At 42.8% G+C, this 24,143-nt stretch overlaps 1 protein-coding gene across 5 annotated transcripts in view; it reads left to right on the top strand.

Moving 5' to 3' along the window:
* celf4 (CUGBP, Elav-like family member 4) overlaps nucleotides 1–24,143 on the top strand; it is a gene marked incomplete at both ends in the record, with an annotated part of 72,906 nt that overhangs the window by 5,483 nt on the left and 43,280 nt on the right. For all 5 annotated transcript variants that reach the window (XM_080026890.1, XM_080026888.1, XM_080026892.1 and 2 more), the window contains one exon: nucleotides 16,484–16,566. In XM_080026890.1, coding sequence (XP_079883016.1) covers nucleotides 16,484–16,566 — 83 coding nt within the window. The remainder of the gene's footprint in view (nucleotides 1–16,483; nucleotides 16,567–24,143) is intronic.

The following is a 24,143-nucleotide window of genomic DNA, read 5'->3' as shown; positions in this document are numbered from 1 at the left end:
GCATGTTGCCGTATAAAGTATTTAAATAACATATAACGATAACAAGGACGCAGTGCAAATTTAAAATTCAAAGTTCTAGGATTCCATGGCCATTCATAGAGACTGTGTCTGCTTCACAGAAATCGTTCAGTGTCAATAGTTCAGTAGCCGGCCTATAGTATCATACGACAAAATGGCCTAGTCAGCATATATCAGTGTGTTGGTGTGTTGTTAATGGTTCCACGTGGCACAGTCATGGCTCACTGTGGACGGCAGTGCTGACCCGTGGAGAAGCACAAAACTGAAGATTTGTGGCCATCAGAGAGGCTGCTGATCTCAACCATTTTCATAGATATTATATCACAGATAGATAGATAGATAGATAGATAGATAGATAGATAGATAGATAGATAGATAGATAGATAGATAGATAGATAGATAGATAGATAGATAGATAGATAGATAGATAGATAGATAGATAGATAGATAGATAGATAGATAGATAGATAGATAGATAGATAGATAGATAGATAGATAGATAGATAGATAGATAGATAGATAGATAGATAGATAGATAGATAGACTTTACTATTTTCAAGTGAATCTTCTTTCTGTTCACTCCAGGTGTGTGTGTGTGTGTGTGTGTGTGTGTGTGTGTGTGTGTGTGTGTGTGTGTGTGTGTGTGTTTTTGTGTGTCCACTACAGACTGTTGTGCCAGAACAAGACTTTGATGTTAATATTCTGATATATCAAAGACAAAAGTGAGCCAAAATATTACCCACATCTTCTAAGGCATGAAATATCTCTTTTAAAAAGAAGTATAGCAAGAAAGCTTTTCGTGTGCTAGACTCCTCGGCCGATAGCCCGGGGCCGAGTTAAACTAAAGTCTGCCTTTAATGTTTCATCAGCGTTTGGCCTTTTGTTTTGCATAAAGAGAGGCTAAACAACTTGCTCTGACTTCCCTCTTCATCTTGCTATTGCTTCCTTATTGCCATGTTCATTGCTTTGGTGTACCATTCTTCCAGAGGAAGAAGGAAAACAATCCTTTTTTGACAAATGCTCCTTGGAGAGGCAAATATTTTCTGTTTTCAAGGCCCTTGCATCAGCTAAGTATTAATGTGCTCTGTGTTAAATTTTTTAAAAGGTTGACGCTTAAGGCCTCTTCAATCTTTTTGCTAGGCGTAATAGCACCCCCCCCACACACACACACACACACACACACACACACACACACACACACACACACACACACACTTCCGCTGCTTTAAATACAGGTGGCCGGTTCATGTGATGGAGAACAGAGAATGCAATACTTTTGAAATTGTCGAAAGTCTTACATGCTGTTTAAGAATTTTACATTTGATCGAGTGATAGTTCCATTGATAATAATAGAGCTTCCTGTGGGGAATTGCCCTGCTTTTGTTTTAAATTATTTTTCAAGATTTAAAAATGCACTGTGTTTTTAGATTAGGGTACAGGGTGATGGATATGAACATATGAAACATGTTACCCGTGCTGCTTCCTTAACACAAACTGTTATAGTCCCCATGGTGAACTATGTGTGATTTCTGCCTCTTTGTGATTCAACTCCACGTACTTATATATAGTATACCACTTTGCTCCAGCTCTTATCATTGTAATTACACAGGCATCATGTTATGTAGTTCTCCAGCTTATAGCTTTAATATAATTTCCTTTGTTCACCAGTAGAAAGGTTACTCATCTCCTCTGTGTCTGAACTGCAAATTTTTTATTATTTTTTTGGATTAGAAATGCTGGCTCCTTTTATCAAGCTTTGCACAGTCAGGAGGCATTATGATAGGGAATATTATAATATCCGTGCCCAATATCTGTATGTGTACAGTACGCGTGTGTGTTTGTATCGATGTGTATACATTTTCTCTGTATATTTGTTGTGCGTTCATCCCTGTATGTGCATACATTTCGGATATGTGCGTGTGTGTGTGTGTGTGTGTGTGTGTGTGTGTGTGTGCCTGTCCCTGCGTACATGTCCCTGCGCGCGTGTGAGCATGATTATACTGCAGTATAGATTGTAGAACTGCATGTTCCAAATAGCAGCCTTAGCCACAGCGGTACTTTATATTGACTTTTAATATTTAATCTTAATATTTATATTTTCGACCTAAACCTGACTGGAACCCTCAGTACGCATCTGAAAATGGGTCCAGCTGCAGCTCTTTACTGCAAAGGCTCGCCCACGAGGAAAGAGCAGCATGACACAGCAGCAATATGAAAAATAGGAACCAAAGTTTGTCACAGTTAACTGTGCCAGTGGCCCATTAATGCATAGCCAGCAAGCATTCATTCCTCTTTCACATTCTACTCCATCTACTCCATCTACTATCATTTTCAACCTCTAATATGTAATGTATTTCCTATATATACCATGTCTTACATTGTTCTCAAGGTCAGGTTATGTTTTAATATCACTGAAAATCACTGTTATTACCATGCAAATGGATACTTTAACAAGCCCTCACAATTTCTCCAACCAGTGATACGTGTACTTCCAATTACTTTTTTAGCCCAAACACAATTGGCTCATACACACTAAAGAAATCATTGGGCTTTGAAGAACAGCGGTTCATAGAAAGATGAATTGATGTTTATTCTCAACCAAATTGCTAAACATAACTCGAAGTGGCGTATCTGGGTCTGCCTGCTGGGTTACTCTAAAGCAGGGATTACATGAGCTGTGTAGTATTTGTCCCAGACGGAAAAGAAGCCTGCAAAGACTGTTGAGCATGTGCGACTTGTCAGGCCAGACACATTTTTTAGCCTCCTCTGTATGCATGCATACAATCTCCTGTGCTGTGCGATGACTGCCAGGTTTGAGTGTCCCTGATTCAATTCGCTTTTATTCCTATCTCCCTTCATGTCTATTTTATGCCCCCCAATTAAAAATGCACCACGTTGACTTGTAAAAGGAAGGTGGGGATGGAGGTTAGGGCTGTTCAAAGATCTCTCTCAATTATTCAAGGCCAAGTTTGATTCAGAAAATGGGGGAGGATTAATAAGTCATGCCGAAGTTTTCGAGGGTTTGGAAACCGAATGTAACGCACGATGTTCTGATGAAACCCCGAACAAGCATCATCCATAAAGACATGTTTGTTGTGGATTAGCCTTGACAAGTTCTGACTACCAAGAGTCGGCACCCCACATTTGAACTACGGCTTCTCTTTAACTGATGCAATATGTTTGAAAATTGCAACTCAGTTCAGAGACACTTTGCGACTGTTCTGTTTTATTATTTGAGAAATATATTTTGTTGGTACAGTAGTGATATGAAGCAGCTGATCAGGGTTTTTTTTTTATATAACCACTGGGTCCATATCATTCCACTTTCACCATCCTCCCCCCAAAAAGAAATATATAGTTCAGTGCCTTTTGCTATAAGATATCGCCATTCAAATCCTATTGACATGGCAGCATTGAGTGAAAGCACATCAAGGCTTTATCCTCTCCTGCTGGTTGGAGAGCAGATAGACCAAAACACATAGCGCTGCAGAGGGATGGATGGTGCAAGAGTGCGTAAAACGACAAGGAGCTGGAGACGGAGCGAGGGAAGGAGAATTAGAGAGCTGTTGAAACAGAGATGATGCAAGGGGAATGCGTGAAAGGAGGCGAGGGAGATCCATCCATGGAAGACAGTTTCGGGTGGGGGGTTGCACACGCAAAGAAAGACAAAGAATATCAAAAGGCAGCGCGATATATATATATATACAAGAAAGTGAGCGTAGATTGAAAAAGAGAGGTGCAGGCTTTAAAAGCAAAAAATGGAGGCACAGAGAGAGAGAGAGAGACTGAGACCGAAAAGACGGATAGGAAGAAACGACAGACAGGGAGAGAGAAGTGGAAAGAGTGAGGGAGTCCCAGAGACAGATGTCGCCCTCGCTAGCCCCGGCAGATTGATAGCTTCTGGCCCAGTTCCATGCCAGGCTCTGACCCCTCTGTCCTCTGCTGTAATTTATAGGCTCCGTTTGGCCAGATTTAAGCACTACTCTGTGGTCATCATGGCTGGAGAAGGGAGAATGACCTTCCCGGGTTGGGGAGCAGAATTAGACCCCTGCAGCTCTTAAGCCAACCCGGGGGGTAAATAAGCAAGTTGCCTCCCATAATAGAAAGATCTCAGACCACATGTCAATGGGACAGCTTTTGTGTTTTAATTTGTTAAGCATCATTTTGTCCCGAGTATGTTAGCCGCTGCAATTTTCTTCACATATTTCAATATGTTAATGTGACCCACTAGTAGTGTAATGTTTAAGTGTGCGTGTGTTTAGTGTCAGCAAGAATAGATGAGTGTGCATGTGCAAGTATAGCTACTTGCTGCCTATTCCCGTATTCTCAGCACGAGAGGTTGAATATCATGTTCAATAAAGTGATCCAAGTAACTAAAGTAAAACATATAGCTGACTAGTTCTTTACACTTTTCATACTTTTCAGAATTTTCATTTTAAGTGAAACTTATTTTTTTTGGTCAACTTTCAGGAAAGATAGCTTTAGTGTTTTGTTGGCACAGTATGACTTTACGATATTGCCTTACAGAAAACTACTAATTGACTTGAATCTATTTTAAGCACACTGTAAGTATTTGTTACTTCATATGTGCCTGTTTCCATTAGTGTCATTCACAACCTTATTGACTGAAGTTTCATCTCAAACATACAAACCGGCCTCATATGATGGACAACATGCGTGACATAAGTCAACTCCTCAATGCAGATTTCCATACAACATTAAATATGAATGACTAAAGAAGCAGCAAAGTGTCTCCAGCTTGGTAAAAAACATCTTTGGTTTATTATTTATTTAAAGTTTAACAACAAAAACAAGTCTAATGTGCTTCATCGGGACTGTGCATGAGTTTGTTTTTTTGGTGATTTAGTTATTTGATTGACAGTGGTTAGGCAACATAAGCAAACAAACCCACAGCTCTCATCACATTTTGAATAAATCATTGTTAAATCTTATGGCGTTCAGTGTGTCACATTGCCGTTTTCCAACTCAGGCCCCGCCCACTTCAAACCATGAGAAAAGCAGCAGACACAAAAACACAACTGCGGAAATCTGCCATGTAAAATATCCAAAATTTAATCTTGGACTCCATCTATCATATTCATTTACTGATTGAGAAAATAAGTTTTGTGTTCTTTTCAGGGAGGCTCTCTTAAATATAAAGGAGAATGCGTGACTACTTGTTCGGGGCGTTTACTGTACTGCTAATACAGTGAGTGCCCTCTTTTAGGCATTTATATTGCACTGCCTTTCCTTTTAATTTAAACATCTATTTTTAATGCATATCATCGAACCCTTTTTAAATTAATCTTAACCATTACATGTTGAGGTACAATTATATAAATAAATGTTATTAGCGTATTGCAGCTAAATGAACCATGTTCTCAATTACAGAATGTTCATTTATAGAGTGTCCGGACAGATCTGACCACTCACTTCACCTTTTTGTACTTGTTCACTTCTCCCTCACTACGAGAACTGGCTCAGTTGCTCATTGAATGATTTGCTGCTGCCTTCATGAATCAGGCAGTATAATTCTGTGCAGATTGCAGATGCAAATTGAATGAAAAGCGCAGCATAACATTTCACTGCATATTTCTTGTAAAGTAAATATGGCCCTGTGTGTGTGTATCCGGAGTGTGCCCTCTAGTAGAGTAACTTGGCTGGCTAGCCTATGGGCTCAGCTGGGCTTGTGCTTGGCCATTCAGAGCGTTACCTCAATGCACAAATCAGCCCAGGGAAGGATCTGGACAGAAAACCTTGAGCAAATTATTACAGATTTGCAATTTAATGGCTTCGGAGGTCTCTCCCAGCCCCACACAGGTTCCCAACGAGACAGAGCCTATTAGTTTGGTCCTTTAATCACAGAACAGGAGATGGGAATCCTGGCCAAACCTACACACACCCCGCTTCAGTGGCTGTGGAATGATTTCATGGGTTTAGATAGAGACACAGAAGGCTGTGCATGTGTATTTTTCCAGAGTAACAGCAATGTGTGTATTTTATGTATGTGTGTTTGTATTTGTGTGGAGGAAAGAGAGTGAGAGAGAGAGAGAGAGAGAGAGAGAGAGAGAGAGAGCAACGCAGCCCTCCATGGATCGTTTATCAATACCATAAGGACTCACTAGGCAGTAGCAATTAATTTGGCATATAGCCTGTGCCCAAAGCTAACAAAAGTTCATAAACAAAAATGGAGAATTAGTTTCCAATGTCATGTTCCAAAAAATGTTGCCATTAAAAATGTATTTCAATGCAAGTAAAACATGTTTTATATGCCTGCAACATTAACGTACTCTAATGAGCGTGACAAACAAATCAAAAAGCAAAGTTCCTATTTAAAAGCTTGCCTTTTAGGAAGTCAGTATTGTGTTTAGGGGACTCTGGCCTGTTATAGACTATTAGCTGTAAAACAGTCATTCTTTTAAGGCTGCACATAAAATAAAATAAACATTGGCTTGTGATTTTTTACATGTCCTGTGAGTGAGGTCCCAGACCTGAAGCTCTCTGGTGTGGATCCCTTATGGAAAGATTTCCTATTTAAACAAGCAGAAAGAATGCATTGTAGATAATGATATAACTTCTGCGATAGGATTTGCAACAGACAAATGCAACCTTTTAACAGGGCGTTTAAGCGACTGTTTTCCCATAGCCATAGTTGCCCTGATTAATGTGCCATCGCTGTCGAATGTAAAAACTATCACTCCAATCTGCCTTTCGATGTCCCAATTTGTCCACGAGGAAGCAACTCTTTCTAAATGGGCCGGATAAAAGGGATTGCCAAAGGGAATTAATATATATATAATTATCTGTGGCTGGAGCGCCGACAAAGGGACTCTGAAAAAAAATCAACTTTGTGCGCCAAAGGCTTCATTAGTCTGACAACAACAAAATGTCTCCTCGACTCGCTGGCGGAGAGACACAGGTATATCTGCAAAGCCATTAAAAGCATACGGTGGCTCGCGCAGCCTTCTGTAGCTCAGCCCACTATCTCTTTGGGATTAGAAGCTACTTAAAGCGCTAATGTTAATATGCAAATGTTTTAATGTTATGTTTGAATCATTAGGTGATTTAAGAAATGGCTGGCTGCTGTTTTGTTGGTCTTACGCATGGACACGCCAGCAAGGACGGATAAACTGTGTTTACTCTGCATATGGAAATCCCTGAATGTCTTTCATCTGTCCTTCATATGGCGACTAGTGGTCCATGTTAGCTTTGCAAACATCTTAATTGTGTTAAATGGAGGAAAAAAAGGGGGGAAGATTAAAAGCCATTAATGTGTGTGTTGTGCGAGGGGTGTGCTATTCCCGGGACGGTGCTTTTGTTCACTTTGGCAAAGCATGGGGCGAGAGAGTTTCACCTTGAAACTCAATGCACACCAGGAACATTGTCATTGTGTCTACCTAAAGCGGCCCGCTGTCTCTCGCTCCCTCACACACTTACACACTGTCAGACTTGCTTTGCTCGTCTTTTGCGTTTCTTTGTGCGATCGCCTCTCTCCATCCTTCTTACTCTCTTTGTATGTCTCTCCCATTTTCTCTCTGTCTATCTCTCTGTTGCATTTCCCTTTGTAGCAATGTTTCCCTCCACCGCTCTCCCTCACCCTCACCCTCACCCTCTCTCTCTCTCTCTCTCTCTCTCTCTCTCTCTCTCTCTCTCTCTCTCTCTCTCTCTCTCTCTCTCTCTCTCTCTCTCTCTGTCTGTCTGTCTGTCTAAAGCGTCAGATAAGCTCACTGGGGGGAGACTTTAGAGGACTCTCCATCTGTGTATAAATAGCTCGGGATGAATTATTGAGGGACCTGGGGTTGCTAATAATCCCGCAGGACCCATCTGACAATGACACAGAAGATGGAGGGAAAACAATTACGCAGGCTTTATCCTTCAGAACAGTGGGAATGGGGTGGTGGTGTGGTTTGGGGGGTACTCTCCGGCCTCTGGGAGCCTCCTCGTGGGGCCCAACATCTTGGCTAATAAACCCAATTAAGTCTCGGGAATCAATGGGAGCCCTGGGGATGTGTGTGTGTGTGTGGGGGGGGGGGGGGGGTGGGGTGGGGGGGGACGTCCTCTCTCTCTCTCTTCCCTTTTCCCCGGACGGCGTGCAACAACCGGAAGTGTAATGATTCATGGTCCTGCGTTTGAGATCGTCCTATCGTCTTCTCTCAAGGCGCAGGTTTGGCAAGACGGGACCGGGACAGGATGTCCGCCGAGGCACCAGGAGGAGAGGCGAGGAGAGCAAGAGTGGAGAGAGGAGAGAAGAAGTGCACAGAGGAATATTAATGGGAGAGTGTTTATCGTGTTAGTGTTTTACCAGGGGGGACCAGACATAGGGACCACTCCCATGACAAGAGTTAGGGCACTTTGTCTTCTTTAGCGATATACATGATTCATCCGTACACGCTTTTTAATTAATCGTGCTGTGCAAGGGGCCGTGTCTTGCCGTTGACACAACATGCTCCTATTCTATCCGTCTATCTATCAATCTATCTATCTATCTATCTATCTATCTATCTATCTATCTATCTATCTATCTATCTATCTATCTATCTATCTATCTATCTATCTATCTATCTGTTCATCCATCCATCCATCCATCTATCTATATATCTATATTTGTGATTCCATATAATGTTTGATGTCAGTTATATATACAGTATAGTATATACAGACTACGGAAAGTAAAACTTCTAAATTGAATTGTCTCTGTATGTTTTATCTATCAGTCTCACGGTGCAATAACAGTATATTTGAACCCGAACGCACAGGAACATTTTGGCAAAAGCCCATATTAGTTCATGTTGCCAGGTTTCCATCCAAATGTATAGCTCTGCATGATTGAAAGCCATAACTGCTGCAAACCCATTCACAACCAACACCTCCACACCCTTATTTGCTGCCTCAGGGTGCACTATACTTTCTGTGTTACAGTAATAATGAACATTGGCATTGTCCAATGTGGACGTCATTTTCCTAGAAATACTGGTCTGTAGCACTCTGTCTTTTAAAGCCCGATGTACGAGATCAACCCAAATCACTGAAGAGATGAAGCAAGGCATCCAGCCGTACAGTAATGTGCTGAGTTGCCTGGTTTTCAGAGGAGAGGTTTGGTGTCCCATGATGGTCTAAACATGGTTTCACATGTTTTTCCACTCTGTTAAGTATGACGTTCCCAAATGAAACACGAAACAGTTGTAATCTTGGCATTACAAAATGAAAAACAGAAATCCATCAGTCGCACATTGCTGTACGAGTCAGAATTGATACTTTTCCTGGCGTGTCCGACTCGGTGCGTAACGCTGCAGACTTAAGGTTAAACTTAGAACCCACTCCACGTTTAATATTTCATATTGGGTAAAGGCTAAATTTGGCTGTCCCAAACATTTCCTGACGAAATGGCTGAGTTGGGATGAGAGTGGGGCGATTTGTCAGCCTGGATGTTGGGGACAGCTGGGGACTTTCGGTGTGTGTGTGTGTGTGCGTGTGTGTGTGTGTGTGTGTGTGTGTGTGTGTGTGTGTGTGTGTGTGTGTGTGTGCGTGTGTCTGTGTGTATGCGTGTGTGCATGTGCGTGTGTGTTTCCATCAGGGCAGCTTTTAAAAAAGTGGATGTATGAGTGTTTGGGTTCAAGCATTCATGTCATGTTAAGTGGGATGCAATCGTGTGTGAGTGCTAAGAGAGGTATCTTACTTTGTGGCATGAGAGCTCATGCGGCCCATGTTAGCCCAGCTTAGAAATGCGTGTGTGGGTATAAGTGTGTTTTCTGTGCCCGACCCTCAAGGGACCGAGTGGGGAGGTTGGGGGGGAGATGGGGAGGGGGGGGGGGTTGGTTGGTGGTGTGGGAGGAGGACGACACTGTCCTAATGATGCATTTTCTACACCATTGATTCAGTGGCTCTGCTCTCCAGTAAATCCTTCACATGCAACACATTAAAGCTGGCCCTTTTTCCTCCTTCTCCAATCGATTAGCACAGCTTAGAGACGGCCACTCTGGGAAGCCAGGCGAGAGATGGGACTTGTTATCTGCAGGGACGCACGCACACACACACACACACACACACACACACACACACACACACACACACACACTCACACACAAATGAATACCATGTGAAGGTGGTCATTCTTTTCTTGCACATCCAATAATGGTTATGATGTGAAAGTGTTTGAGGAAATGTTATGTTTCCACTTTACAGTAATATGATTTGCAAAGTATTTATTGTCATAAATCTTTATACATTTTTATATCCCACACTAGTTGCAAATATGTTTGGCTAAAAATTGTTGGGTAACTTCTAAGCTATTGTTTCCCCTTCAAACCCTCAGAGCATGTTAAATTGACACTATAACTTTTTTGCAGGAAAAGTAATAACAATTCATTTGACACAGGGCGGTCAATCAGAAACCCGATACAGTATAAAAACTTTTATTTAACCATCTTCCTATCCTCAGCTCAAAAAATTATTGAGTTACAACCGGAGCCGCTATCGTTCTAAATGACCGTCCTGCACTTTAAAGAATGGGATACAACACAGGCGACTTACAGAGCACTGCCGTCCCTTTGAGCTCCATCTGTCACCTGGTTATTAACTTTTGCTTTTCTCTTTTCTTGCTCTCCAATTCCCTCTGTGGCATACTCATGGCGTGTCTCTGTAATACAGATTCCTCTTGTTCTGCATATTGTCGTTTATAGGAGAGCTGGGACTGCTATTACACTCCATTATAAATGAATTCACCTCCTCTTTCATAATACAGCCCCGTAATTCTGCCTCACTCCCTTGAAATAATGTCATACTTAAGGCCGGCATTCATTAGTTCCCGAAACAGCTCCTGAATTTTTAAGGCCTGTTTTAGACAATGAAAAAGAAAATGCTTGATGTGGCCTCTCTGAACAGTAATTGAAGTCCCCCTCCCCACTGTTCACACACTAGTGCAGTGCCGTTTCTCTCTGCTCATAGTGTGGCCTTCAAAGTCATTTTTTTCTCCCTTATTTAATCAGTGTTCACAGCTTGAAGATTTTAAGACGATACGGGGAGAAAGTCGGAGACCTTGGCCGTGTCCCCTAAAATAGCCTCTTCCCTCGCTCTCTTTTTTCCCATTGTGAGTAATGATCTGAAAGGTCAGCAGAGGTGAAGGGGATATGAGTGACTGACGCTCACTTTATAGAATGACTATTCCTCGCAGTACCAACAGTGTGTGTTGGTTGGGGAGGCATGTCTTCCACTTAGATGCCAGTTCCAGCAGGAGATATTTAACTTAGATCAGTCTGCAGTTTTGGTCAATCTGAAAGAATTCGATATATACAGTATATATGAGAGGAGCACTATAAGGACACCTCTTCAACAAAGACAGTAAGAGGGTCAGGCGTGTTCAACATGTGGGATAATAGAAGTTGTACAAACACAGAGATGTATGGTTGCAATAGCCTTGTATATCTCATTTCAGAGGTAGAATTCAGTGAATTGCAACGATCAACTTTTCTAATTTCAATTCATGACGTTGAAACCAGACACTAAATGAATGGCAACAACCACATGCCCAAGTTACAGAGCGGAACAAGGGTAACTGTATCATCTTTGACTCGGGAACTTGTCTGTCTTAATACGACCGGTATTAGTATTCCTGTCCTGCGCTCAGTGGTTCTCATTGTCACCGTGCAACTGAAAGACCAAGGTTTTATTCGCTATATTTCACTTGAACACAATAAGTCAAGAATTTATGTCTTTACTCTGACCCATTTCAGGAGTGAATTGGAGAGTGTTATCTAAGCCTTAGCACTCAAAAAGAAAAATCCAGTCAGAACGTTCTTGTCTTAAGGTCAATCTTTTAAAAAGGAGGAGAAAAAAACACATTCCTCTGTTTATTGAGCAAAGGCTGTCCTTGGTCAAGCCTTTTCAGGCGGAGATAAGTGCTAACAGAGCCCAGGTGGGTAGGGGGAGAGACGTGGAGATTTCTATTGACTGACTGAAATTGGACAGCCTCAAACAAAGTTTCATGCCAAAGTTTTTTTTTCTTTTCGAGGCAGGGTTCCAGGGCTATGCAGCGTGGAGTTTCAGCTGCGCCGTGGATAAAGCTTCTTTTTTTTACGCTATTGATTTTTATTTTTACCTTATCTCTTATCTTAAGATGTTCTGAAATATTTAAATGATCACTGGGAGTTTCTCCCCATCTGTGGCCGGGAATAAAAGGTTGGAGTGAGAAGGGGGGAACTCTTTATGTCAGCCTTTTACAATCCCTGAATTAAAAAGGCACAGGATAATTAGTGAATTCTGTGCAATAACATCGTCCCCGGGCTGTCTAGTCCTGGGTGGCGCCGGGGCAATGCATGCTAGTTAAAAAAGAGAAGAAATTCATATATAGTAGAGTGATGCTGCAAAGCGCTAATTCAGGAACGCATTAGTAGTTTTACTTTTAGTGCACTCATAATTAGTTTCAAAGGATTATTTCAAGATCCCCATCGACGGCTATCAGTACCACTGAGGTAGAAGAGGTCAGGGTCTGTGGGGGAACTTTTGGAGGGAAATTATGAGGGTTTATTGACCTCAGGAGTTTACAACCTTACGCATAAAATACACATGGCAGGACTTTAATAGCTTAACATTTGACTGCCTTCGGGCAAAAGCATTCTCATATTAAATGAAATATGATAACAGGATTTATTATTTGGTTAAACCCTTATTAAGTGGCCATCATCATCTTAATATTTTTACATTAATTAAATGATCACATGACAAAAGAAAAATACAGAGCCTAAAGGAGAGGGACTATTGGGACTGTTGTGTTTAGAATCAACAACAAATGAAAGTTCCTCACAGTCACTTTAAGTCAACAACATTGGATTGCTCTGGGTTTTTTTTAAATATTTCAATCCTAAGGAAGTAACTTTAAAAACAAAATGACATCCCCGCAGATATAATTAGATAAATGTAGTTTTCCCAGCAAGCTGACTGGTGAGAAACTACTATCTAGCAACAGACAGCTCATCAAGTGAACGTTTCCCATAGTTACCAAGGTCAAAGCTCCATGTGGTCCAACACAGCTGTCGTTTTTAAAAGAGGCCTGGTGACAGTTGGTTGGTGGATTCCGCCACTGAAGCTCTTGGCTTTTTCTTCTTCTTCTTCTTCTTCTTCTTCTTCTTCCCCCCATCGGCAAGTCTTCATAGGCTCCTCCATTCCCTTGCTGCTCTCTTTCATCTTCTCTCTCTTTCCTTCCCCATATTCCTCCAACCTTATCCCTGTCTCTCACTCTTTTCCTCCCTCTCTCTCTCTTCCCTCTCTCTCTCTCTCTCTCTCTCTCTCTCTCTCTCTCTCTCTCTCTCTCTCTCTCTCTCTCTCTCTCTCTCTGTGGGTGTGTGTCCCTTTAGGGTGTCTGCAGCGGTTGAGATAAGAAGCGAGTGTAGGACACAGGGGGATGGTGTTCACAGAAGCTAGGTGATCTTATCTACTCTCTCTCTCCCTCTCTAGCCGAGCTGTTCTGCTTTTCCTCTCTGCTGCACCCCCACCCCTCTACACACACACACACACACACACACACACACATACACTCTTTCTTTTTGCTCCCTTGCCCTTCTTTCTCTCTCTCTTCCTCTTGCTCTCCTCTCTCTCTCACACACGCACACACACACACACACGCACATATTCTCTCAGATCCCCCCTGCGCTGCTGTTGATTTGAATTTGAAGTGATGGGAAACCAAATTGGCAGCATTGACAGCAGAAACAAACAGCTTATCTCTCTCTCCTGGGCCAATATGGGTCTTAGTCAGATACCAGAGACGCTGCCAGCATCTGACTTGTGACAATGATGATAAATTGAACGTTGGTTGACTGTCACTTAGGTGTGTGTGTGACCGTGTTAGCATCCGTGTGTGCTCTCTCCCTCCGTACGAGTATGAATACACACAAATAGGCTAACTAAGAAGAACTACCGCACTTAAGAACATTTTCAAGGTACTTTTTACTTTCGGTTTCTGCTTGTCACTGCTTCACCGCATCTCAGAGGAAAATATTCTCCTTTCGCTCTACTACATATATTTGCAAGTCATAGTTACATCAATAGAGAAATATGAATACATATTAATGAGTACATAATGTATCAAGCATTGCTATTAAACACTGAATCCCAACCGGCAGTTCTTTTACCCCAGAGGGCTTCTTCTGTATCTGCCATGGGATACATGGAAAGATTGTGGGTTTAAAATAAAAACTAAGATTTGATTTTTTAAACAACTATCCACTTTTTTTTTTCTTTTAGAATTTGCAAATACTTAATCTATGTAGGATAGGGATGACTTTCCGTATCAACTACCAATGTATTTTCACATTGTTGTACTTGTACTTCCACAGTCCCCTTACTACTTTCTTTCTTTACTGTATAAGCTGTGTGCAGTGGTTGCCTGCTCTGCTCTCTTCCTAACATGCGAGTGATTGTCAGGCATGTGAATCAGAGGTTCGCGTGCGTTTCTCCTGTGGGACGGTGCAGGCATGTAGCGTTAACATGACAGGCCCCCCAGAGGACAGGGAGGTAGCCAAGCTGTCAGCGGCCGGCTCCCACTGGTCCTAATGAGAGAGAGAGAGAGAGATAGAGAGAGAGAGAGAGAGAGAAGCCCCGTTAATTAAAAACACCAACAGGCGGAGCTCCCCAGTGTCCTGCCATCACGGACGACCCCGGGTTAAAGACACAGTGCCCAGAGGATGGGGAGGCATGCTGTTTCTACATACAGTATATACATGGTGCTGAACCTCAACAATAAATAAATAGCCCCCAGTATGCAACGAAAAAAAGAACAAAGAAAAAGCACAACAGAGAAAGAGCTATATAAGAGGGGGGCGCTCTCTCTCTCTTTAAACTGCACTTTGTTTGTGTTTTTTTCTTTTCTTTTTTTCTTTTTTTTTCAAGAGGGAGGGGTGTTTGATATTTGTCGGCTCAGCCCCTTGATGTTCCCGGAAACAAATTGTGGTTCTTTTGTCTCTTTGTGCTCTGGTTAGTTACATGGCAGCAAAAGGAACAGTTTGTCAATGTCTGCGTGATGACTTATTTTGTGATCCAAAAGTGGAAGACATTTTTTTTTTTTTGCCAATTATTAGAATTTTTTTTATTTATTTATTTTTTGCTGCTGCTGCTGCTGCTGCTGCTGCTGCTGCTGCTATCGATTGTACCCTAAAAGATCATAAACACTATAATTGTGCAAACCCAGAAACTAATTGTCCCTTGTGGATTATTTTTTATTCATTTACTGAATTCAATTCAATTTAAATTAAAAATGTTTTGTTTTTATTGTTTACTTGCAAACGAGCCAACAGGCAAAAACAACTGCATGTATTAGTATGACAAATATCTCCCTCTGATTGAATTGTATATCACCGCAGCCTATTGTGCGGTTTGTCTTTGTAAGTGTTTTATTAAACTGTCACACACATGAATCATTAGCCTTGATCTGCAGATTGACAGTCTGTCAGCTCTCTGACAGTGGCGTGTGCCTCACTGTCAACAGGGGGTGGCGAGGGAAAGGCTTACACGCTCCCCGCGGCATCTTCTTCTTCTTCTTCTTCTTCTTCTTCTTCTTCTTCTTCTTCTTCTTCTTCTTCTTCTTCTGTGCCTCCTGCGACTCCATCTTCCTTCCACCCCCACATGTCAGCCCAGGTGCTAACAAAACCGAGGATTGTGGGTAGTCTTGGAACATATGGAGCGGAGAGACGGTGAAATGAAGGGTGGAGGGAGGGGAGGGGAAGAGGGGAAGGGGGTGAGAAAGAGAGGAGCTGTCAGGGAAATGTCTATCCCTGTCACAGCAGCCAGAGGAGTGCGATGGACGAATGGATTGCTGCTATTTCAGACTGCCAGGGAGAACGCTCAGTCAGATTTGATGTGTTTTAGCGGGCAGAGTGGCTCTCACGTGGTGTAACAGAATGCACCAATCGTCACATCGGCAAAGTCGCAAAAACCTGCTTGTCTCACTTCCATGTCATGCGTGTGGATTGCGTTTGTGTGCACAGGAAGGTTCCGTTTGTTCAGTCGCTGAAACACTGTTCACTGTGCACAAACACATGCCGGCACACACACACACACACACACACACACACACACACACACACACACAAACACGGGCTAATTCCCAGTGCGGCCATGTAGACAGAGTTCCAGAGCTATGGCTGCAGGCTTACACAGTGTGTTTGTGTGTGTGTGTGTGTGTGTGTGTGTGTGTGTGTGTGTGTGTGTGTGTGTGTGTGTGTGTGTGTGTGTGTGTGTGTGTGTGTGTGTGTGTGTGTGTGTGTGTGTGTGTGTGTGTGTGTGTGTGTGTGTGTGTGTGTGTGTGTGTGTGTGTGTGTGTGTGTGTGTGTGTGTGTGTGTGCATGTACGTGTTGTTTTTGGCTATCCGCTGGTGATTGGTGCAGCCCCCTCCCAGGGCTGTCTTTCCTCCTTCTCTGTCTCCATCGAATAACATAATTATCTCTCTCTCTTCCTCTGTCTTGCTGTATTTCAGGCTGTGCCTTCCTCACCTACTGTGCCAGAGAGTCGGCCCTGAAAGCCCAGAATGCATTGCATGAGCAGAAGACCCTGCCAGGGGTAAGTCATACACAAGGAACGCCATGTCGACCCTCAAGCAAAAACCTTTCATGAACAAATGTTGGATTCTCTGCAGCACACACACATAAACGCAGATGCTAATTTTGAACATATAACACCAATCAAAAGGGGACTGAATGTCTTGGCCATGATGGTCGTGTACTGTTTATAAGCACATATGAGCACAGCCCTGCTTTCCCTTAAATATCACTCCTCTTCCTCCGCCGCTCTCCCCCTCTTCCACTGCCTCCCTCCCTCTTCACTTTGACAGTCACACACAAACCCACTGGGAGAAACCACACACAGCATCACATCATCAGCATACTATTTATAGGCCTTCCTCCAGTTTGTGTAAATGAGTGTGTGCCTCTGTGTGCGTTTTTCGTGTGCATGCATCCATGTGTGTGGGCAAGTGTGTGAGAGATAGACAGAGAGGGATAAAAAGCAGGCGAGCAGTTGGATGTAGGCTATTAGTACATTTATGTGCACGCGCTGCATTATGCCCCGGACTGGCAAGAAACGTGAGTGTGTAACATCGATGTACATCACGACAGCATACATTCACAACAGATGTCCAAATGCTGTGGATGTTACAACTCGTGTGTACCATGCAGCTGGAAGCAACGCGTGTCTTGCTTTAATGCTCAGCTCCTATACTCTTGCATGCTAGAATCAGGGATTTTGGACTTTGTCACAGAAAAGAGTTAGATATTAAATTGTTAGCGTGTGTGTGTGTGTGTGTGTGTGTGTGTGTGTGTGTGTGTGTGTGTGTGTGTGTGAGAGAGAGAGAGAGGGATTAAACAGATTGTGAGCATTTCCTTAAGTGTATACATTATTTTGTGATTACATGTGCGTGTGTTCATGTCTGTTTGAGCTTCTGTTATACATTTTAGTTAGTATGTGCTTGAGTATGCAGGCACCTGACTGCACATGCATCCGGGCTTGTGTGTGTGTGTGTGTGTGTGTGTGTGTGTGTGTGTGTGTGTGTGTGTGTGTGTGTGTGTGCGCGTGTGTGTGTGTGCGCGCGTGTGCGTACACAGGCCCGGCTGCGCATGTTGGGGAAGTTTTGATGCTTCTCTGTCAGGCCTGGCTCGGTTTGCTCAGTTCGTTTTTAATGACGCCTCCAGGGAAGCTGACAGTCACCGTGTTGAGCGCACAGCCTTTGATGTGAGTGATTATGACATCACAGACGTGCAGCCGGGAAGAGCGGAGGAGTGGGGATCCGTGCTCTGCGTTTTTTTTTTCACTTCCCAGTGGCATATTATTCATAAGAAGGAAGGAGGGAGAGACGGAGAGAGAGAGAGAGAGAGTGAGACAGGATGAGAGATTAAATATTTGGCCAAAACCAGAATGTGATTTTGTGTTCACACAAAATGTGCTGCTGATTGATGTTTTTGCCTTTGTTGCTATTGTCTGACATGAACCAGAAGATATGGGCATCAAGAAACAACCCTCTTTAAAGGATTCTGTCTTTACATCTTAAAAAGAAAAAAGAGAGCATATTTGGCTTCACATGCTACATAGTAATGCAACAAGAGCAAATGCCTTTAATCACTCGTTTGCAATCAACATTGTTTTAGTAAAGACATGCTAATTGGCTATGCCTTTGCCAGTGGAGGATGGTCTCGGGGTTTGCATTTGATCGAAGGCGAGCTTTAAGCAAACGGAGGTAATTCCATAGGACAGACCTAGATGCTCAACAAGCCCTGAAGTAGATCATTCACAGAGGCGGACCAGGAGACTGTATTGTGTTGCTGCTGGTGAAGGTAAAGCCTGCAAAAGAGAATAAAGTAGTTCATTAGAAACAGAGCGAGGACTTGGCCCTGGGAAAGGCAGTGGGACGTTTTACGGCAAACGAATACTACACCATTTCCCCAACTACTTTCTCCCCTCCTCCCATCTTCTATCAATCCGCCACTCGCAGGCCAACAACACAAAAACCCTGAAAATTAAATCCTTTTTCCCCCCTTAAAGCCTTCCCACTTCACTTTGCGTTCTGATGCGCCTTTATCATCAAAGTTGCTTCCCAACCCTTACATTTAAAAAGTTTTCTGTCCTCTTTTTTTTCTTTTGCTGCCAGGTGAGCCGAGAGAAGAGGGGATTTGGCTTCCTAGTGGAAATGCCCTGTAAGCATGGCTTTAGGCTGTTAGTGTAGCTCAGACAAAGTACTGAGGGCTGCCCCTGTGTGTGTGTGTGTGTGTGTGTGTGTGTGTGTGTGTGTGTGTGTGTGTGTGTGTGTGTGTGTGTGTGTGTGTGTGTGTGTGTGTGTGTGTGTGTGTGCGCGCGCGTGTGTGTGTGTGTGTGTACAGGTGCAGTATCAGGAGAGGCTTTGGGTAAACAAGCGACAAGCTGACAAGCTAAAATACTAATGTTAAAGTGACACTGACATTGAAATTACTCGTGATAGATGACAAATTGTTTTCACATCCCTCATTCCATCATGGCGCCATAAGGCACAGGTACACTGGCTTATGATGCTCACATAATTAAATCAACTCCACTGAAACAGAAGCCAGTGCTGCTGCTGCATTGTTTGGGGAACATTTGAAACATTCAAGAGGTATATTTCAATGATCGGACACACCTGAAAACACTAATGGATCATAGAAGAGACATAAGATCATTCATCATATCTCATTTTAGTTTATCCAACATAATACAGCCTCAATATGTATATTCCAGGTACAATGAGTCTACATTGGAAATTGTCATAATAATTGTGTACTAGAATTTGTATTTGTGTAATTTGAATTTGTGTAATCCGTAGAAGAAATTATACAGCATCTTTACAGCCCCAGCATTGACAAAACACAGGCATTCAACTGCATTTTTTCAACAAACTGCAGCAGTTTAGAGTTATGGCGAACCCATAAAAAGTCATTAAAAAAAAACATAGTAGAATGACCATAAGTGATGTGGTTGTGCCTGCCTCATAATCCATCCTGTCCAGGAAATGTATAAACACAAATGTGAAGAAGATAGTCAACATAAAAACCAGTGAAAAAGTGTTGCTTCCTTACTTGAGGTATAGGCCTTCACAGCAATTGAGCAAATAAATTGAGATGGGGACGTGGGACAGGCTTAAAATGGGGCGCGTCCCATATGCCGGGCCCTGGGTGCCATATTTGTGATCCCGCGCTCCAGTTTCAGACTCGTACTACAGCAAGGGGCATTAAAAAAGCTTCTATTGATTCTGGCAAAAGGCCTCAATAGTGGGAGGATGGGTTTCTGTGTGTGTGTGTGTGTGTGTGTGTGTGTGTGTGTGTGTGTGTGTGTGTGTGTGTGTGTGTGTGTGTGTGTGTGTGTGTGTGTGTGTGTGTGTGTGTGTGTGTGTGTGTGTGTGTGTGTGTGTGCGTGTGTGTGTGTGTGTGCACGTGTCTGCGTGTGTGGGTCACAGGGTGGAGTTGCAGAGCTTGAGCTATATGTACAAACCCAAACCCAAAAGCAAATCCTCCCTCCCACACAATACAATATAAATTCTCACACATGCAAATAACATAAAAATAAAAGGGATCTGGCATCTACTCAAACACACATGTCAGTTATATGCGATATAGGGATCAGCATTGCCATATGCCCCCCACACAGTGCACACAAAGACCATGCACTCCTGAATACTTAGCACAGTGTTCCAAGCTGGAACATAATACACTGAAATACACACAAGCATGCACAGGTACAAAACATATCCCTGATACACCACAATGCTCTTGTAACGGCAAAACAACACTCCTCGTAAAACACTTCCATTCAACAACATGATACCGTGATACTCACACAAAGAGAGAGGGAGAGAAATCGGCAGAAAGTAAAAGAGAGAGCGAGCACGAGAGAGAAATACGGCGTCGATTGACTCGCACTGTAATAGTGAGCCAGATGAGAAAATATAGAACACTGTGAATCAATGCGTCATTTCAGAGCACTTGCACACACACACACACACACACACACTCATGTATACACACAGGCACACTCATGCACTCACTCTCACACACACACACACACACACACACACACACACCTACACGCGCACACACACACACACACACACACACACACACACACACACAAACCCACACATACATAATGGAGCACGTACACACACCGAGTTTCCAGCCCAGGGGCAAACAAACAACAGAAAAGATGGAAAAGCAAATGAATAGCAGGAGGTAGGAAAGAGGGAAGGGGTTGATGATGGCAGGCTGGAGAGTGTGGGTGGATGGAGGAAGTGGGAGGAGAGGTATAGTCGAGGTGCCTCCACAACAACTGATTTGTGACTGTTTCTTTTTTCGCACCCCACCCCACTCACACTCCACTCCTTCCTCTCAGTTGAGATAATGCCAGGGCAAGAAATCCATGGCATTGATTCGCTCCTGCGACCCAGTTTCATGGCAGCTTTTTCTCAATAAGTCACCCCTCATTGGTCGATAACTGCCAGGCAGGCTCCCCCAGGTGAATGGGGGCGAAAGGGTATATTTGGAAGGGTGGGGTCGTCTGCTGCTTGGTTATGATTTGTTTCCCTTAAGTGTGAGCAAATACAGTATAGTTCACTCCTTCTGGTAGATTCAGATTAGTGGTGCAGTGTGCAGGAGGCATAGCTGCACGTCTGTATGAATAATGCTATACAGGCCCAGGAGCTAAAACATTGCCTCCCTCTCCCCCCAAAGCCATCACCTCATCAACTCTCCTAATCACCCTTAGCCAAAGGAAAAGCATTTGGCCACGTAACACGCTCCGATTAATGGATCCACAGTCATCGACAGAGCGCCGGAGTGATGCACAGGCAGGTTTATTCCAGAAACAACACCAGCACACAGCATCAATAGGGATACATAGTTCACAAAATCAAACTTTATTTTTTGTTTTTTTACTCAAAGAGTCGGTAAGCAACTTATTTCAGTCTAACAATGAAAACTAAGAGCAGCATGCATCCAATGTGTCCAAACCGGGAGCTACGCTTATAAGTGAGACAGTATGCAGCCTGAATCCAGCCTGCAATCAAAATTCAAACAGACAGTACAAAAGCAGACAGACTTCCTGAAAGTAAACTGGAACGTGGTTGGAACGTGGTTGTTCCCCGGCTGACCTCACTAAAGCTTGTGTGAGGTCAATCAAACCATGCCATGGGTCTGTTTGGGTGATTGATTTGTGTCCTTCACCACATGGTGCCCAGCTTAAGCTGTCAGTATAATCCAGCCAAAGTGATTGTTTGGTGGTTCGAACAGATTTTCAAACCCTTTTCACCCAGACAGTAAGTCACAGCCCTTTGGTGTCTGCGGACGACAATTTTGTAGTGTTCTGAGACTGACTCTCGAACATTAATAATAAGTGGGTGAGAAAATATTATAGGTTTCCCATTTGAGCAATTATAATTTCTCTTCTCTCTAAATTAGACAACTTTTTAACACCCTTTAAGTATGGCCGATCTTAATAGCTATACGTACTTAGCCTTCCAACGTATTCAAAAGACATGCCATACGAACTGCTTCATTTTGACCATTTCGACACTAGGCAGCTATAACATCCAGATGAAGTACATACGTCTTTTAAAAGGTCCACTTCATATAACAAAAATGATCCAACGATCTGTTCAACCCATCACATATGGGTGTAGTGTGTGGGCGTCCTCATAATTCTGGCCATATCGAGTCGTTCTGGTTAAATGCCCTTAAGGAGTGAAGCATGAATGGTGCCATAATTGAAACAAAGATCATTACAAGCCTGCATACCATCTTTCGTCAAATAAACTCTGAATGCTCCCATTATCATTGGGCTCCAGGCCTGATGTTACAACCTCCCATTGCCAAGTGGAGTTTGAGCAGATTGTACAAATAAGAAAAAATCATCTGTCTAGAGGCGGCAGTTCACTTTAGCTCAATAATCGTTTCAGTTTCAGAAGTGTTGCGTGCTCCCCGCTGGGCCAATAGATTGATGATCCAAATGTGAAATGACACACCTTTACTATAGTGCAATGTGTTAACCTAGTTTTTGATCATATTTTTATCTCATTTTAAAAGGAGAGTTTTGTCTAGGACTCCCCAGTGTAACTATTAAAACATAAGAATGTAGCAAAATGCCCATTTCTCGCTATCCATTGGGACCTATGTCGAGACGAGTCTGGATGTATACATGCTTATTATAATTTCAAATAACATGTATTCTCCCTTTTAAGTACATTTACTTTCAAATTGCTGCAGACAGAAAAGATGGTGTCATCCGCCTGCATGTCCTAACAGTGTGACATTCTCTCTCTGAAATAATGGATTGGACTGTCTGAGCAATTCCAAACACCTCAAGTAAGAGCCGTTATTGGGCGATCCACATGTTTTTGTATTCGCTCTATAAAAAGCATGTCCCCTCTTCAGAAATTTCAGAGGTGCCATAGAAGCTCTTTCTCAGCATCTCAATCTATTGCTGGCTCGGGCTACTGTCACAGTCTGAAATCAACTTGTCCTTTGCTTGAATTTCTTATTGATCCACCAAAAGCATAGCCTTACAGCGCACCAAATGAGTCTTCATCCTCAGTAGTCCGCCCCACTGAGCATTTACAAGTGTTTATGTCACTTCTGGCACTTTAAGACTCGTCCATGTATACTCACTAGAATGGAATGTGGCAAAAGAAGGGAAAGAAAAAAAATAAGCATTTTCCAAGTACAGAAGATGATGATGAAAAAGGAAAATTAGATACAGACTTCTTTCTTATCAAACAAAATGATTGATTCTTGCATGATTGCGGTTGTTTCATGAAATAAGATTAAAAAAAGCACTTCCCTTTCTTATTGATATAAACCTGGCACTGGCTATGACTGTCATTGGGGGAGAGGAGGGAAACATGGACTGATGCAGCAGAGCTATTCCTAAAAAAATAATAATTGTAAAATACAAAAAACTTTAATAGCATCCTAACCAGTGGGCGGCTGGTTTGAGCCCTGGCCATGGGTACAGTTCATAGATTTAAGTATCTCCATAAGCTGGTTGTGATAGTCATTCTGCCATTGTCATAGTGTTACCTCCTGCTGCTGCCGCTGTATTGGGTCTGCTCGACTCCGGCTGCTTTAAGATATCCTGCCAGTTCAGGGATTTATTTTTCTGAATAGCTGTATGTCACACTGCTTTATCTCTGTCTTTTTCCATGCTCTTAAGCCCCCCCACACACGTACAGTACAGTACAGTACAGTATGTCTTTCCACAAACAGTAAGTGCTGTGTTGTCTGAGATTTTTTATTGTGGCCGGCACAGTTAATTTACCAGGCACATTAAATGTTGAAGAGATAACTGAAAACAATAAATGCCATAAATCAGTCACTCTTACAATATAATGTATCTATTAGAGTGTTTTATTGATCACGGGGGGACAATATGGTCATGCATTAGTGTGGCTTGAATAGCCCTATACCCTGCTCTACCGCGGTGTCTCTCTCTCGCTTATCAGTGCAGGAGGAGGTAGAGGCTTTAAGAAACCAGAGAACATTTTCATTCAGGAGTTTCATTTTTCCTCAGGCTTTACAGGGCTCTTGCAGCTTTTCCCGTGCAGAGTGAAAGCTGCCATACATAGACCATACACTTTGTACTCTCAT

The sequence above is a fragment of the Ammodytes marinus genome (assembly GCF_949987685.1).
Source record: "Ammodytes marinus genome assembly, chromosome: 4".
In the NCBI taxonomy this organism is placed as follows: Eukaryota; Metazoa; Chordata; class Actinopteri; order Uranoscopiformes; family Ammodytidae; genus Ammodytes; species Ammodytes marinus.
The sequence above is the reverse complement of the archived record's forward strand: the minus strand, read 5'-3'. Positions and strand labels throughout refer to the sequence as shown.